This window comes from Thunnus maccoyii, chromosome 12 (assembly GCF_910596095.1).
Source record: "Thunnus maccoyii chromosome 12, fThuMac1.1, whole genome shotgun sequence".
Taxonomy (NCBI): Eukaryota; Metazoa; Chordata; class Actinopteri; order Scombriformes; family Scombridae; genus Thunnus; species Thunnus maccoyii.
The window spans coordinates 31,049,689-31,066,389 of NC_056544.1; the positions used below are offsets into that span (position 1 = coordinate 31,049,689).

The 16,701-nt window shown below is 38.4% G+C and overlaps 1 long non-coding RNA gene and 1 gene segment (V, D, J or C); both read right to left on the minus strand.

The window, feature by feature from the left end:
- Positions 1-5,714: 5,714 nt before the first annotated feature.
- Positions 5,715-6,362, minus strand: LOC121908923. The segment is given in 2 exon segments: positions 5,715-6,063; positions 6,156-6,362. Coding segments are annotated over 2 exon segments (381 nt in total).
- Positions 6,363-10,092: 3,730 nt separating this feature from the next.
- LOC121907918 lies at positions 10,093-12,345 on the minus strand. The gene is made up of 3 exons (XR_006099133.1): positions 12,190-12,345; positions 11,095-11,239; positions 10,093-10,316 (listed from the first exon to the last, which is right to left on the minus strand). It is a non-coding gene; the product is annotated as an uncharacterized LOC121907918 (long non-coding RNA).
- Positions 12,346-16,701: the final 4,356 nt, after the last annotated feature.

Below are 16,701 nucleotides of genomic sequence, written 5' to 3' on the forward strand. Positions count from 1 at the left end.
TACTGAGATTTTCTACAGCACTGAAATAGTTACTGTGATTTTCTACAGTAACATATGGTTACTGTAATTTCTTACGGTAACATATGGTTACTGTGAATTTCTACAGTACTAAAATGGTTACTGTGATTCTCTACAGTAACATATGGTTACTGTGATTTTCTACAGTAACATAATGGTTACTGTGATTTTCCACAGTAACATATAGCTACAGAGATTTTCTACAGCACTAAAATGATAACTGTGTTTTTCTACAGTAACATATAACTACAGAGATTTTATAAAGTACTAAAATAGTTACTGTGATTTTCTACAGTAATATATGGTTACTGTGATTTCTTACAGTACCATAATGGTTACAGTGATGTTCTACCATAACAAATGGTTACTGTAATTCTCTACAATAACATATTGTTACTGTGATTTCATACAGTACTAAAATAGTTACTGTAATTTTCTACAGCAACATATAACTACAGAGATTTTCTACAGTACTAAAATGGTTGCTGTGTTTTTCTACAGTAACATATGGTTACTGTGATGTCCTACAGTACTAAAATAGTTACTGTGAATTTCTACAGTTACATGTGGTTCCTATGAATTTCTACAGTACTAAAATAGTTACTGTGATTGTCTACAGTAACATATGGTCACTTTGTTTTTCTACAGTAAAATATGCCTACTGTGATTTTATACAGTAACATGTGGTTACTGAGATTTTATACAGTAACATATGGCTACTGAGATTTTCTACAGTACTGATATAGTTACTGTGATTTTCTACAGTATCATATGGTTACTGTAATTTCTTACAGTAACATATGGTTACTGTGAATTTCTACAGTACTAAAATGGTTACTGTGATTTTCCACAGTAACATATAGCTACAGAGATTTTCTACAGTACTAAAATTGTTACTGTTGTTTTCTATAGTAACATATGGTTACTGTGATTCTCTACAGTAACATACGGTTACTGTTATTTTCTATAGTACTAAAATAGTTTCTGTGATTTTCTACAGTAACATACAGTTAGTGTGATTTCTTACAGTAATATAATGGTTACAGTGATTTTCTACGGTAACATATGGCTACTGGGATTTTCTACAGCACTAAAATAGTTACTTTGACTTTCTACAGTAACATAATGGTTATAGTGATTTTTTACAGCAACATGTGGTTACTGTGATTTTCTACAGTAACATATAACTACTGTGATTTTCTAAAGTAGTGTGTTCACTACTGTGATTTCTACAGTATCATTATGATAACTGTGTTTTAGGCCTAATACACAGTACTATACTGTAAAAATATTTAATGCAATTAACTGTGCAGAAATACAGCAAATTACTGTGGATTTCACAGCCATTTTTTACACTGTACTTAAAGTATCTGTAATAAACCAACATCATTACTTTTTCTTAACTTAGATCATTCAGATACAGTGTAAGTACTATTTCAGCTTTGCTAGATATTTGATAAATTCAGTAGATATATCGTTTTATGACCATATTTTATAACCCTACTTTGCAACCTGGAAGAATTTCAACTGTGGTGCTGATTTGTATCAAGCTGCATGGGGCAGTTCTAAGGAATTGTAGCTTTTAAAAAATATTAGTATTTTTCCTTGAACTGGAAGGTGTAAATACTAAATTGAAAGTACATTGAGGAGTTTAAGAGGATGGTAAACACATTTGTGTAATCAGATATCAAATATCTAATTGTTAAATAGTTAAAAATTAATTTTATCCATGTTTTACCCATATTTGTCAGCACCTCCCATTGTTGACCATACTCACATGGTAGCCGAGGTCAAAAGCTCTCTATAACAGTTGGTTTTATGTCTACAGCCCATTTTGTTCCTAAATTATAAGCCTTCAAGCATACATTGAGGTCACTGTTCAAAGGTCAGTATTTCACACCAGGAGCCATGTAGGAGCCACATACTGAAATATGTTACTCTCCAGTTGGAGACCTTTCCCAAGATGTATTTGGTTTAGCTCTTACGACAAAGTTCTGATTTTCTCATTTCATTGACATAAACCATCCCAGGTCTAGTTTCAGAGAGCACTTTGAAGGCCCAAGATATAAAATTAAGGGGGTTTTTTTGTTTGTTTGTTTGTTTTTTTTCTTTTTTAGTGGAAAGAGTGACCAAAATGAGTCACTTTCAGAGATTACAATACTGCTGACAGTCTACAGCATTATTACAGGCTTGGAGGAAGGCCTGAAGTGTTTGGGTTAGAGTTAGGGCTGAAAAGACCAACCTGTTCACATTCATGCAAAGGCTACTAGTTACTGGACTGTCACATCAAGAGATTCACGAGCAGCAGTAGGCGCTCTGGTCACTGTCTGCTCACTGCCAGCTACCTAGCAGTCATTGGCAGGGGGCGGGTCATTGAACACTGTAGACATCATGTTGGTTGTGGCCATATCAAGTTTGTAGTAGATCTATTTGGTAGGCTGGCCATGAACTTGACAGGGATGATAAAATATACATTTTTTCATGTTTCCACTGTGTATTATTTAGTAAGACAAATGTGCCTGGTCTATATTTATGTTAATTAAAAAATAAAAATGTCACATTGTTGGCCGAGTAGCCTATGGAATGAAGCATTATTGGCTAGTTATGTTTGTGTCATGGCAAACAAACAATGACAAATTGTACAGTTCCAGGAAACAAGAGACCGCAATGATCAATTTCTCTTCCACTGTCAATATAGAATGGAAGTTCTTATTATAATAAAGGTTCAGGAACAAGACCACGCCCCTCTCTCTCACTAAATTCAATCACCTGTGCCTCACTAATTTAATCATCCGTGTATACTTATATAGGCTTGTCTAACCCCTTCCTCTCCCGTTTGCCTCAGTACTCACAGCCCTCCCCGCCCAAACCCCTTTTTTCTCCTCTCTCCCCTCTCAATGGTGGCTCAGTGTTTAACACTTATGCCTCACAGCAAGAAGGTCCTGGATTCGAACACTGGCTGTCCCAGGTCCTTTCTGTGTGAGTTTCCGAGTTTGCATGTCCTCCCCATATTTGCATGGGTTTCCGCCAGGTACTCCGGTTTCCTCCCACCATCAAAGACATGCTTGTTAGGGTTAATACTTCCGCATAAGTAATTCTTCTTGCCCTATTTTAGGAACCACAGGGGGATGATGAAGCAGCAAGCTCATCGAGACATGTCCCCCACCCTGAGTCTCAACCCCTGGGTTCCTAGACACTCCAGCCTCATTGTGATTCCATTTGGTCCTCAGTCATCCCCACACAATCGACCCCCTTCATCCCTCTCCTCGACCGCATCATCCCACCGTACACGACCCAGACCAACCTTCGGCTCCCATTCATCCCCCGGCAATCGACCCCTTTGTCCCTCTCTTCGACCTCCATCCAGCCTACCATAAAATATCCTCATCCAATACAGAACCCTCTTGACAATCCAAATAAAACTACTTTTATACCGTTCAAATGGCGTGGTCTTTTTTGGCAATTGGTTGCTGCTTCAGCTACATCACTGATAATTTGCATAAAATTAAACTCTGCTCAACTTCAACCTGTCGTTTTTGGTGCTGGCATTGCATTACTCACTGCTGCCAAGGCGTCTGAAGCCCTTCATCGCCAGCTTTCACTGAAAATGAATGACCGCCAGCTGCTTTTGTTGTTTATGAATCTTTGGGTGTCAGTGCACAGTTACACAACCCTGGAGATTGTTTTGTATTATTATAATTCTTGGTTCTGAGATTTTATGTCAGCATGACTTACAGTAGCCCATTCAATCAGAATCTATTTTATTAGCCAATGCAAGCATACAAAGAATGGTGGAGCAGTAGTTTTCTTTGAGTTTATTAGACAGACAGGATTAATGTGTAGGATTTAATCTTTGGTCCACAGTCCGAAGCAGAGGGTGGCGGTAATGCACCTAATAAGCTGGTTGCCAACCGCTGTTATAAACCAAAAAGAAGAAGAAAAAGTTTTTCTCAAACAGAGTGGCACATCCTGTCAGCCGAAGGGTTTCCTATCTGTGTAGCAGAACACCGCAACACCTCCACGGACTGTTTCACCCTGACGGTCCCGGTGTTTCCTCCACAGGCTCCACTTCACTCAGCTGCCCAACAGACCCGCTGATTCTTCCCACTTTCATCTGAATAACAAACTGAGAGAGAAAACGAAGAGTCAGGGCTAGCTGGGAGGCTAGCGGAGCGTTAGCCGCAGCATGAAAGGAGGGAAGCACAGCCAGCTAGCCACCCAGCTAGCCCCGACTCTCCCTTTGGATCCAACCAGAGCACCGAGCCCCGGTTTGTTATTCAAGTTAAAGTGGGAAGAAGCAGCGGGTCTGTTGGGCAGCTGAGTGAAGTGGAGCCTGCGGAGTTTGTTAGATTTGTAACATAAGACAAAACGAGAGCATCATTATGAAATGACAATAATAAACTATATTCATTTTATCTCGATGATATTATTTTCATAATAGTTGGAAACCAAAATCTTAATCGAAAATAATATCTGATTACTCATTGGTTACAATTAACATCGTAGAAATCACACCTCACTTACCTCTAAAATTGTGAGCCTCCTCCTCTGATATGTCACTGTCTCCTTCCACCAGCAACTTTTCCTGCAGCTCCTGAGTGATATGCTGAACTTCTCCTCATCTCCTGCCCTGCTCAGCACTGGAATCAAAGTGGGGCAGCGCCGTTGCAGGATGTGGCCTTAGAACTTCTCCCTTTCATTTTGACACACCTGTGGGAGGCGGGCTTTTCCAAACTGACAGAATTAAAAACAAAACACCACAACTGAGTTCAGATTGAGGACGAACTGAGGCTGTTTATCCATAACTGAGCCTAAAATTCAACAGCTTTGCAGAACAAAACAGTCTCATGTTACACACTGAGCTGAGACTCAGCATAAATGCAGGCTTTGAAATGATGACAATAATAATAGAGGCTAATAATAATAATAACAATAAATAATAATAGCTCTAAATACCTTAACTATAACTATACTAATAATAATAATAATAATAATAATAATAATAATAATAATAATAATAATAATGATTATAGTTATCTATCTTATCTATGACCTACATAAGTATTTCACTGCTGCAGGTACCCTTAGGGTTGAAATGGTACAAATTTGTTCTTTCTTTTGTTTTAAATGACTTTGTTGTCTTTCTGTTAGTCAAAAGATTCACTTCTGACCTCTTAAAGACCAATATTGTACTTTTGAGGGAACATTCTTCAAATATGTACCTGTGAGTACAGAACTGTTCTTGTCTCGTACCTCCATTTTCAAGTGTGTACTCAGTCAAATCTACACCCACGATTTACATAAGTGACAGTATATTATGAAATCTGCTGACAGATGTATATAAGAGCACAAGAAGGTTTTTATTGTGAAGGAGCGACAGGAAGTTTTTGCATTTAGAGCAGATTAGCATTGTGAGGGAAGAATGAACTTTATTACAGCAGAAGGTCAAAGAAGTGTTCATGTGTTCTGTATTTGTCCTTTGCTCTCACTGTGTGGGACAACAGGAAACCTGCTGAAATACATAATAAACATATAAATAAATAAAATATTAATAAACAAGAAAATTGTCCTCATCTCAGTTTGTTTGTGACTCTGGCTGAGATGGAGGTGAAATATGTGAACCTGGGCTGTGGTTTACTGCTCTCTTCCTTTCACAAACACTGTTTGACATCTGTTCATCTGGAGGTTTTTGTTCAGGCTGCAGGGATCATTTCTCACTGTGGGAACCATCTTTCCAACACGAGCAGTAGTAGGTGGCTGAATGTGAGAGTTTAACTGTCTGGATCCTCAACTCACAGCTGTTCTGTTTTTTTAGAGCTGAGAAGTCATTTTCCTGTGGGTGATTGAAAGGTTTATCTACGATACCATTACTCCTGACAATACGAAGAATCCTTGTGAATGTTTCTGTGTCTTTCTGCTGGTACCAGAATACATAACTACCAGTACACTGGTTAGTTCCTCCACAGCTGAAGGAGACTTTTTCACCAGCTCTCCTGGTCAATGTTAAATCATCCTGAATCAGGTCTGCTGCCATGGCAACCAGCGCTGTAGAGAAACAGACACACAGATGAAGGTCAGTGTGACAGTGTTTGTTAAAGGTTGAGTTTGTTGGCTCCTGATTGGCTGGAAACACTCACCTGAACACAGACAGCACAGAGCAGCAGCTGGGAGGAAAAGCATTTTGTGCAGTGGTGTTTCCTCTGGTGAACCTGGGGAGAAGTGGCACTCTGATGCAGCTGAGGCCAAACAAGGACGAGCTGTGAGATCAGACGAGGGCCACGTGGTTTCTAACAGCTCCTCAAACCTCCCATCAGCCCCTGCGGCGGACAGATAAGGCTGCTGCTGCTGCTGTGTGGTTTTCCACTGAGTGGAGGAGCAACAGGCTGCACACAGTTACCATGGAGATGGACGTCACTGACACATCACTGTTTGATTGTTCACTGGTATTAATGTGAGAATTTATCAGCTCTATTCAAATATTTACAATCATTACAGCTGCATTTAAAAGAAGCAGAAACACAAACTCATATTAGTTTAACAGTGAAAGTGATGGAGAGCAGAGACGGACTGATATTATCTCAACTGGTTTTTAAAATGATTTGACTCTTATTTTTTAATCATATGTTTTCCTCCACGTCTCTGTTTCTCTGTGTGCTTCACTTTCACTTTCTTCATCTTGATTTTAATCTGGCAGCAGATCAAAAATCTGGGACACAACAAAACACAAAAACATTCATGGAACCACAAACACGTTCAGGTTGGTGGTGAATTTAGCAACACAGATTGTTCTCTGTTGTTTGTAGAACAGATGTGATGAAAATTAAAAAAAACTACAAATCCACAAAGCTCCTCCTGAACTGTGATTTTAACCTTTAAATGTTCCCCTTATATTTATTTAATCCACTTTAATAAATGAATTGAATTTCCTGCATCATCTGATGGTATCATGCATTCATTGACGCTCTCTTTTAACACTGAGTTTAGACACATTTCCTCAAATTTCATCCTGACAGATTTGGGTTTTTTGGAAGCTTTTCTTTTAATCTTAATGAAAAAGAATAATAATTTTTAAAATTTCAGCTTCATATGCTTAAATAGAAAGAAATTGGTATTCAAAAATGTGTTTTTCAGATTCAGTTTTTATTTCAGAGTTGTTTTAAATCTAATATTGTTAATTTGTGTATAATATTCAATTGTTATTCTAATATTACAAACTCTACAATAAGAGAAAATTCAGCTTATTTGCAAATAACTGAATATTTATTCATGATTATTAAATAAAAGGTTGGTACCAAATACAACCTGCACCAGTCTACATGTTCAGCTGTTTTCAGGAGCAAAACCAAAAGTAACTCTCTCCTTTTTTATTATATAATATTTATAATATATTTTACACATTATGTTTTATATTTTTTTATATTTTTCTGACATTTTATTAGACTTTAAAGCTGTAGTTTAGATCTTATTCTCCACTTTATATTATATTACCTCTATCTGCTCTGTGCGGAGCTGTCAGTAATAAAACCTTTACACTGCTGCCCTCATGTGGCTGCAACAACACATTGCTTCTACTACTACTAGTCTCTTCAAACTTTTGTTTTCATGACCCCAAATGTGTATAAATTGTATATATGTTATATATATATGTGTGTGTGTATGCATATATCATGTGTACATATAATTTCGTTTTTTTTATTTCACTTTTCACCTTCACTAATTCTTTGTGTTTCCAAAGCACATTGAAACTTCCTCACTGTATGAACTGTGTTATATAATCAGACTTACTACTACTGTTACTACTACTAGTACCAACAGACCTTTCTCACATTAGACATTGTGACTTATCTTAGCAGGAGAAGCAAGTGTGAGAACAAATGTTAATAATAACAAGAGCTGCAATGATTAGTCACTTTTATTGATGAGCCGATCGTGCAGCAAGGAAGGACTGCAGCACAGTCTGGATTTTAAATATTTCTGTTTGTTACATTAAACGCCATACAGACGGTTAAAAAAATGTGCAAAAATGCATAGAGAGCAAGAGTTCAAATGTTTCAGTCCATGCTGGTCTTCCCTAAGTGCAAAACGAGACATTCATGATGAGTCACCCTATAGGGGACAATAGGGTATATCGAGCCAGTGGGTAAAATGAGCCACCCCCTTTATCTAGGTAACCATAAACAAAAGTAATCATGTGACCACAAATTAATTAAGTATAGTTCACATTAGTCAATCCATCTTGGACTCAAGCACATGGAGAGAGTGGTCGGCAAAACAGAGCAAAAAAAAAGATTTTTGTCATGCCAAGTGAATTCATCATGTTACTAAAGTTATCAGTCTTGTATCTTAATTAAAAAAGTTTTGGACATTATTACATGTTAATTTAAGTCAGTGTACACTGCAACACAAGGTCATAAACTTAGTGTAATTGTAGATCTGAGCCACTTTGTGAAACAGTTTTGTCAAAGTGGAGGTTGTGGAGTAAAACGTGCCAGTGATGTTGGGTCAATGGATCAGTTTACCCCCAAAAAATTATTTTCTGATATTCTAGAGACTAGAGACCCTGTTCATGTTTGATCCCTGTTACAAGTGTTACAATGTTGATGAATAAATACCTTATTGTTGACTAATGTTAAGTTTAAGTCATACACAAACATGCTGTTCATACAGACAGGTGACAAATTTAAAAAAAAAAAAAAACCAAACCAAAGAAAAACCAACATAAGGTGTCTTAGTAAGGTGTTGGGCTACCAGAACAGCTTCATGGTGCCTTGGCATTGATTCTACAAGTCTCTGAACTCTTCTGGAGGGATGAACACCATTCTTCATAAAGATATTCCCTCATGTGGTATTTTGATGATGGTGTTGGAGAACACTGTCTAACACGTCAGTCCAAAATCTCCCATATGAGGGTTGAGATCTGGTGACTGTGAGGGTCATAGCATATGATTCACATCATTTTCATACTCATCAAACCATTCAGTGACCATAGCAGTGACTCTTCCCTCTAAGGGAACAAGTGGACCCAACTCATGCCAGCAAAATGCCCCCCACAGCATAACAGAGCCACCAGACCCCCTCACTGAAGGGGTCAAGCATTCAGACCTGGACCAGTTTTTCCTTTAATTTGTCACCTGTCTGTATACTCAAAAGCACATTTACACACACATTCTTTCTGTAGCTAACATACAAAGTTTAATCTTTACTGAAAATGTTTAGGTAACAACAACAGGACAACAGGACACAAACATGTAATTTTACTTAAAAGTATTAGTAGTTTTTGCCTTTGTTAAATTGATGGCATTAATAAAGTTCAAAATTATCTCAAAATTGTTTGATTTTGTGCTTTAGAGTGCTGAATTTACCCCATCCCCATGCTCATTTTACCCATACCTTTGGGTAAGTTGTGCCAAAGAACTAACTTTTTTTGATGGGTTGTTGTTCTAAAACCATAATAATTAGATAACTTGTTTTAATTTCCTCGGGTACACAACAACCTGAGGTATATATAGTAACTATTATTTGAAACAAATACACTTTTACTTTGCAGTAAAATCATCAAATGTATAAAAGTGGCTCATGTTACCCCGTTCTCCCCTATGTGGGTTACTCTACAGGTGCACCTAATCAATGATCCAGGGCTTGAATACCCATGAAGGCAATTACTAGCAGATCAAGTCATTACAAACACATTAGGATGATATAATTCCATAACATCAACATATTCTCATACTTATACTGACATATATACATACAAATGTTAGCTTTTACACTGGGAATGGAACCCACCAGTACAGAAAGTCAATAAGATAGAGTCACAGAAAACAGGTCATATCTAATTCTTCATTCAAGTCACCATGTTGTAACATTTTAAGGTAGAAGATATATCTGCATACACATAGAAGTAAAATTTGATCCATATTCACACCACGACGATTAGGAATCATCAATGTCACAGATGCCAAAATCGAAAATAGAATGATTTCCATCTGCAAAGTGTATGGATCAACTCAGCAGATTTTAGCACTTTTATGTTCATTGATTCTAAATCTAAGTTGTCTCCTTGTTTTTCCAACATATTGGATGCCACATTTGGTACATGCAAGAAGGTAGATAACAGCACTAGAGATGCATGTGACCAATTTTTTAATTTTGTACTCTTTTTGTGTTGACCTTTTTACAATTAGGACATGCAGCACAATTTCAAAAGGGAAAAAACGACGGCATCGTCCAAACATCCCTGGCAGACGGATTTGTTGTCTGTGTGTGGGTGTACCAGAGTGTCCTGAACATCCTTTGCTCTAGAAAAAGAGAAAAGTGGAAGTGAGTTAAAGATCTCTTTGCCAGTGTCATCAACAGATAAAATGTCCCAGTGTTTTTTCACAATATTGCATATCTCACACCCAAGTGGTGAACAGGTAGTATGAAATACACAAGAGAATGTTTTCTGCTTTTTGGGTTTACTTTTGGTAAATAATTAATTTCTGTTTTTCTCACAAGCCTTTGCAAATGCCTGATCCAAGAAGAGTTTGTTAGCTTCTATTTGGAAATCATCATCCCTTGTACAGATGCGTCTACCCTAAGAATCTGACTACAGGGCGGACCTTTTCTGAGAGGGATGCAATGATAGCTTGAGTAGTGTAAAAGATTGACTTCTGTCTGAGGGTTTGGTGAAGAGCGTGGTGTAAATGTATCTCCCATTATAGATTACCCATGTGTAACTTGTAACTTTGTGACTGTCACATTTTATATTGAATTCAATTGAATCATTACAGTTGTTGAGATACTGTGAAAAAGCCTGGAGATCACAGTTAGAACCATTCCAAATCAGAAACATGTCGTCAATATCAATATTGTTTCCAAAACATAATGCCTTGTGAGAATGGATTATTATTGTACACATATTAGTGTTCAAACCAACACATAAAAAGGTTTGCATAGCAGTGCCGTGTGTCTGGAGGAAGAAATCTTCACCATAAAGAAAGTAATTTTTTGTCAAAACAATTTCATATCAACCAGGAAGTTAGTTGGGGTAATCTTCTCTGGCCTGACATCAAGAAAAATCCTCAGAGCACAAACCTGATGAGTGTGGAATATTGGTATAAAGGCTGGCGACATCCATAGTGGGCAGGAGAAGATCGCCACCGTGGTATGTCACTTCAGAGAGTTGAGTTATGAAGTGCCCAGAGTCTTTTAGAAATGATGGGAGCTTTCAACTAATGGTCTGATGTGATGAGCAACAAAATTAGATAAAGGTTAAGTAAGAGAACCAATGAACTATTGAGTATTGGTTCACTTACTGAACCTTTTTCGAGACCTACCTTCCCCTCTCCCCTTCTTTCTCTCTCAATCCAATGAATTGAATTGAAATAATTAAAGCCTTCGTCAAGGCTTTAATTAGCAGTATTTGGTTCTCACTAGTTAACTAGGGAGGTGAATAGGTGCTTGACTAGTTAACATGTCAGAGCTTTTGCAGCTCACTAGTTAACTAAGACTTTCAGCATTGCTAGTTCTGTCCAGGGGGCCACTAGTGCATCAAAAAGCGGACTAGTTGGGACTTTGGTGCTACTAGTGCAGTGCTCTGGGTCACTAGAAAGGCTTCTGTTGGAACTTGTTGGACAAAAGTGCCACTAGTTGCTGAAAAAGCATAACTAGTAAGAGTTTCTGTTCAACTAGTACAACAAAATGCTGAACTAGTGCGACCAAATGTCCAACTGGCGCTTACAAAGGCCGAAACCAGTGGAGGAAACTGACATTTGATATCAAGGATATGGAATAAATGCTCACATGGCTTTCCATACTACTACTACTAATACTACTACTATTACTGCTGCTACTAAAAAGTGCAGCATTTCCCTCTGAAATGAAGTGTAGTAGAAGTTAAAAGTAACTTGAAATTTGAAATACTCAAGTAAAGTAAAAGTACCTCCAATTTGTACTGAAATACAGTACTTGAGTAAATGTGTTGACTTTCCAATGGTGGAGGAAGTTGGAGTTGGAAAATTTGAGTTTTTTTATCTCTTCTGGCATGAGTGTTTATTGAAATACCAGCGTGCTCTATCTGCTGCAAAAACAACATATTTCTCTTGTTTAATCAGTAATAATAAACACAATCCTAGATTTCTCTTTGACACTGTAGCTAAACTTATAAGCATCCGTCTATTAGCTGCTCACCTGTCATGGCTCATGAGTTTCTAGACTTTTTCTGCAATAAGGTTGATAAGATTAAAGAGTCCTTTAAATCTAAATTCAAAACTCATCTTTGTGCCTTAACTTAAAACAAGTCGCCTTTAATTGAATACTTCATGACCTTGTAGCCTACTGACGGATTGGTTTCTGTCTCAATGAATTTAGTAAGTGTTGTCCTGCTGATGAGATTATTGATTATTGCAGCTGTTCTTATAACCATTTGTGGGGGTGGGCGTGGTCGGTGTTCAGCTGCAGGAGAGAGAGGTGTGGAGATGGCTCAGGGGAGCAGTGCCAGGTGAGTTGATTTGCACAGCTGGTGCTTGTTAACTAATTGTACTCTCCCTTTCAAATGCAGTAGCGTGCTGGGCCTCTGATGACTGCTGCACACCACAAAGACAGACAGGCTGTCTGTCAGGGTTGTTTGGCAAGGGCCAAAACTATTATTTGGTGAGACTGAGGGACTCCACAGACTCAACCGCATGTGCCAGAAGAAGCCAGGCAACAGCAGGCACATGGTGGCTTTAATGTGGTTTAATGTTGTAGGATAGTCCCTGTATGTTTCAAATGCAGACAGCACAAGCCTCAAACAACAGACCAGCTCTTTCTTCTACACCCAAGGAATGCTGGTCCATAAAGTGAGAGCCAGAACCAGACCATCTAAACAACCTCCAGAAAGGATCAGATAAGGAACCCCCCCCCCCCCTCCCGCATCTCCTGCATAGTCACCGAACCAGACCACTGACCCAAACCATCTTTGATCTTTCAAGCTACAAGAGCCAGCAAGATAGGAAGACCAATTTGCACCCCAGTGTGAATTGAGAGCACCATTTTGATAAACAACCCCCACCTAAGAGCCAATTACACACAGAGACGAACTGGCACCAAACTTTAATCCCACTGTGAATTTTGATTCAGGACTTGAGTGACCAACCCAAGAACTGATCACTGGGCAAACCAGCACAAGGCACAAGACATGCTCCACTATATGCCATGCCCATTTGCACGCGCACACACACCCTCAAATGACATGGACCCCTGCTGTTTGCAGTCAGATCAAGAAGAACAAAGGACTGTAAAACTCATGGACTTACAAATGTAGTTTTGGATCTTGTGTAAGGATAATTGTTGTTGTATGTCAGTATGTGTGTCTATCATAGTACGTGTTGTTACGTACTCAGTATGTGTGTCTATCATAGTACGTGTTGTTACGTACTTTAGTTTGACTTTTATTACATTGCCTTTAAGCCAGGACATGTACCATTAACATAATTCCATCATCCATGATAACACTATCATGTTTAGTACCACTCTGCTTGTTTCACTGTCAGAATGCTAAAGCTACTATCCAAATTGCAAAATTAGGAATCATGCAATTGTTAAATTGTAAATGCTTTGTTTAATGGAGTAACCATATTCAGGAACTGTACTCGCCTGTCCTTGGACAGGGGGCGACTGACTCTGCTCCCCCAGAACCCTGCAACCCCTGGGATTGGCCAGGATGCACCTTCTGGGCGGGCAGACTGAAACTTTAAAACAGTGTCTTATCTGAGACTCTTGGCCCCTTTTTTTGCTGTTTTTGGACTGTTGGCTGCTGTTTGCTATTTTTAAGTCTTTTTAGGCAGCTGTTCTTAGGCTGCTCTTTAAGGCTGCTTGATGCTGGTTCTTCTTGCTTTCTGCCATGCCGGTGAAAAGCTTGCAGTTTGCTAGTCTGAAGATGTGACTCAGAGCATCTTCTGAATCTGGAGTCACAAGTTGAGGATCAAACCAAGGAGAGCATGAGAGCACAAACCAGGAGCTGTCTCCCAATGGGAACTTTTCAAGTCTGGACTGGCCTACTCACTCATTATTACCAGATCCAGACTCCAGCTCCTCACCCCAGCACATCAGACTCCATTCTCCACAAGAAGCCGTCCCAGGGTGCAAGCAAGTATTCGTACAAAACCTCCATCAACTTGCTTAAACCCTGGTGCTTTCATGATTTGTAATTTCAATTGGCAATTCTGAACTAAGCTGTTGTACCGTTGATTTGAATCGCTGCTTCTCAGGCTACAGTCATCTCATCTGTTTAGCAGGTTTCTCCTACCAGCTACACAATAGATAACTCTATATCATGCATTCAACTCATTCACTAGCCATAGCCTTGTGTGCCAGTTACCCTTTCCCTCTTGTGTCTTGTTTGTAAAATGTTGTAATGTTTAGTACTTGTAGCTGTAGTATTAGTAATAAATGTGCATGTAACTAAAGTGGACTTGATTGTGTTTTCTTGTGCTTGCATCTCAGTCACTTCACCTTAAAAGACCTATACCCTTGCAGAATTGTAATTAGGATTAATAACAATCATAATTCTAATAGACCTCTCTTGTGTGTCCAACAAGGAGGACTATTTCCCTATTAATATACATACTCTAATATGAGTTATGTCACTGGATGAATAATTTCATGTTGGAGTTGTGCACAATAATAATTCATAATTCCCCCCATAAAATCATAAAAATATTTGAATGCACAAATTCCTCCAATGTTTATATTGAAGTATGTGCATGCAGCAGAGAATAAAAGGAGTTCTCTGTAACTGACCTGTCATCTTGGTGTTATATGCCGAGTGAACTCACGGTAGCAGCTAGACTTGCCACACCATTTCATCGCTCTAACCTCCTGTATGTTTGTTCTAAAGGCATGAGAGCTCCTCTCTTTTCTCTCTTCTTTCTTCCTGTCCTCTCTTGTCTCTCAGGCATCTCTTGCTGGACCAGCACCCATCCTGAATCAGCTCTGCTTCCCTGGCTGTTGCTGCCATTTTCTGAGGTTTTGGATCTGGTTCTTCATCCTGCAGGAGTTCAGCCTCACCTCATATTTCTCTCTCTCTCTGAATGATGTCTTCATATTTCTCTCTCTCCTGTGTGAATAATAAGTTTTCTTGTCTCTTCTCTCGTGTATGTGATGGTGTGATGTGAGTCTCCTCTGTGTGCACGTGTGATCTGTCCTCCTGTCAGGTCTCCATGTTGATGGAGGTCATGTGGCTCAGGTCTTATTCTGTTCTGGTGGCACCTGGCTGCTCTTTGTCCTCTTCATCACATTCTTCATATATTTTTTAAATCTTGTCATCCTGTTTGTCCACGTTGTATTTCTGTAATTTGTCTTTCTTGTTCTATTCTATACACACAACATCTATTTCCTGCTTGTCTGTCCTGGAAGAGGGATCCTCCTCTGTCGCTCTTCCTGAGGTTTCTTCCATCTTTTCCCCTGTTAAAGGAGTTTTAGGGTGTTTTTCCTTCTTCAAATCGAAGGTCTAGGGACAGAGGGTGTTGTATTGCTGTACAGACTGTAAATGATTTGTGATACTGGGCTATATAAATAAAATTGACTTGACTTTTACTTAAAAGTAGCAACACAACAATCTAAAAATACTCAATTACAAGTAAAAGACCTGCATTTAAAATCCTGTGAAAGTAGAGAAGTATTATCAACTAAATTGACTTTTGTTTTGCAGAAAATCATCCCTGTGTGGCAGATATATTATTATATATTACATCATCAGATTATTAATAGTGAAGCATCAGTGTTAGAGCAGCATGTTACTGTTGTAGCTGCTGGAGGTGGAGCTAGTTTCAACTACTTTATATACAGTTAGCTAGTTTAGTCCAGTGGTTCCCAACCTAGAGGTCGGGCCCCTCCCCTTAGAAACCATGTGAAATGTTTACAGGAGAAATCTTCTTCTGGTGGAAACAACATTTGAAGCATAACAAGGAGACACAACTGCACACTATTTTTTTTCTAAGGGATCTCAAGCCATAACAGCTGGGAACCACTGGTTTAATCTTTGACAATGATTCGTAATTTATTATCTTATCATATGTAATTTCATCTATAATTTTAATCTGAAAAGTAACAAGTGACTAAAGTTGTCAAATAAATGCAATGGAGTAGAACTATCAGGTCTCATAAAATGGAAATACTCAAGTACAAGTACCTCAAAATTGTCCAGTACTTGAGCAGATGTACTTATTTTCCATCACATCACTATTTTTTACTTTTACTACTTCTACTACTACTAGTGCTGCTGCATGGTATTATAGTATTCTTGTTGTTTGAAGCAGTGTGTTGTCGCAGCCACCAGAGGGCAGCAGTGTAAAGGTTTTATTCTCAACAGTAACATCATTACAACACAAAGCATTTCTTATTAATGATGCACATTTCATTATTTGACTCAAATTCAACGTGCTTTACATTAAAACGTAAACAGCAACAAGTAACATGTACAGAAAAAATTAACAAATAACACACAAGAAAATGCACAACTGAAGAGAGAAGAACAAAAAACAAGAATGACTGTATACTGAAGCAGTGAGTCGTTGCAGTCAGCAGAGAGCAGCAGTGTGAAGGTTTTACATCTGACAGCAGCAGAACAGAACTCAAAGGTTTAAATGTCACATAAGATACTTAAATAATGCATTGTGTCGCGCTCCTGTGCTAAAAGACTAGTGTGGAAAAATAGAAATT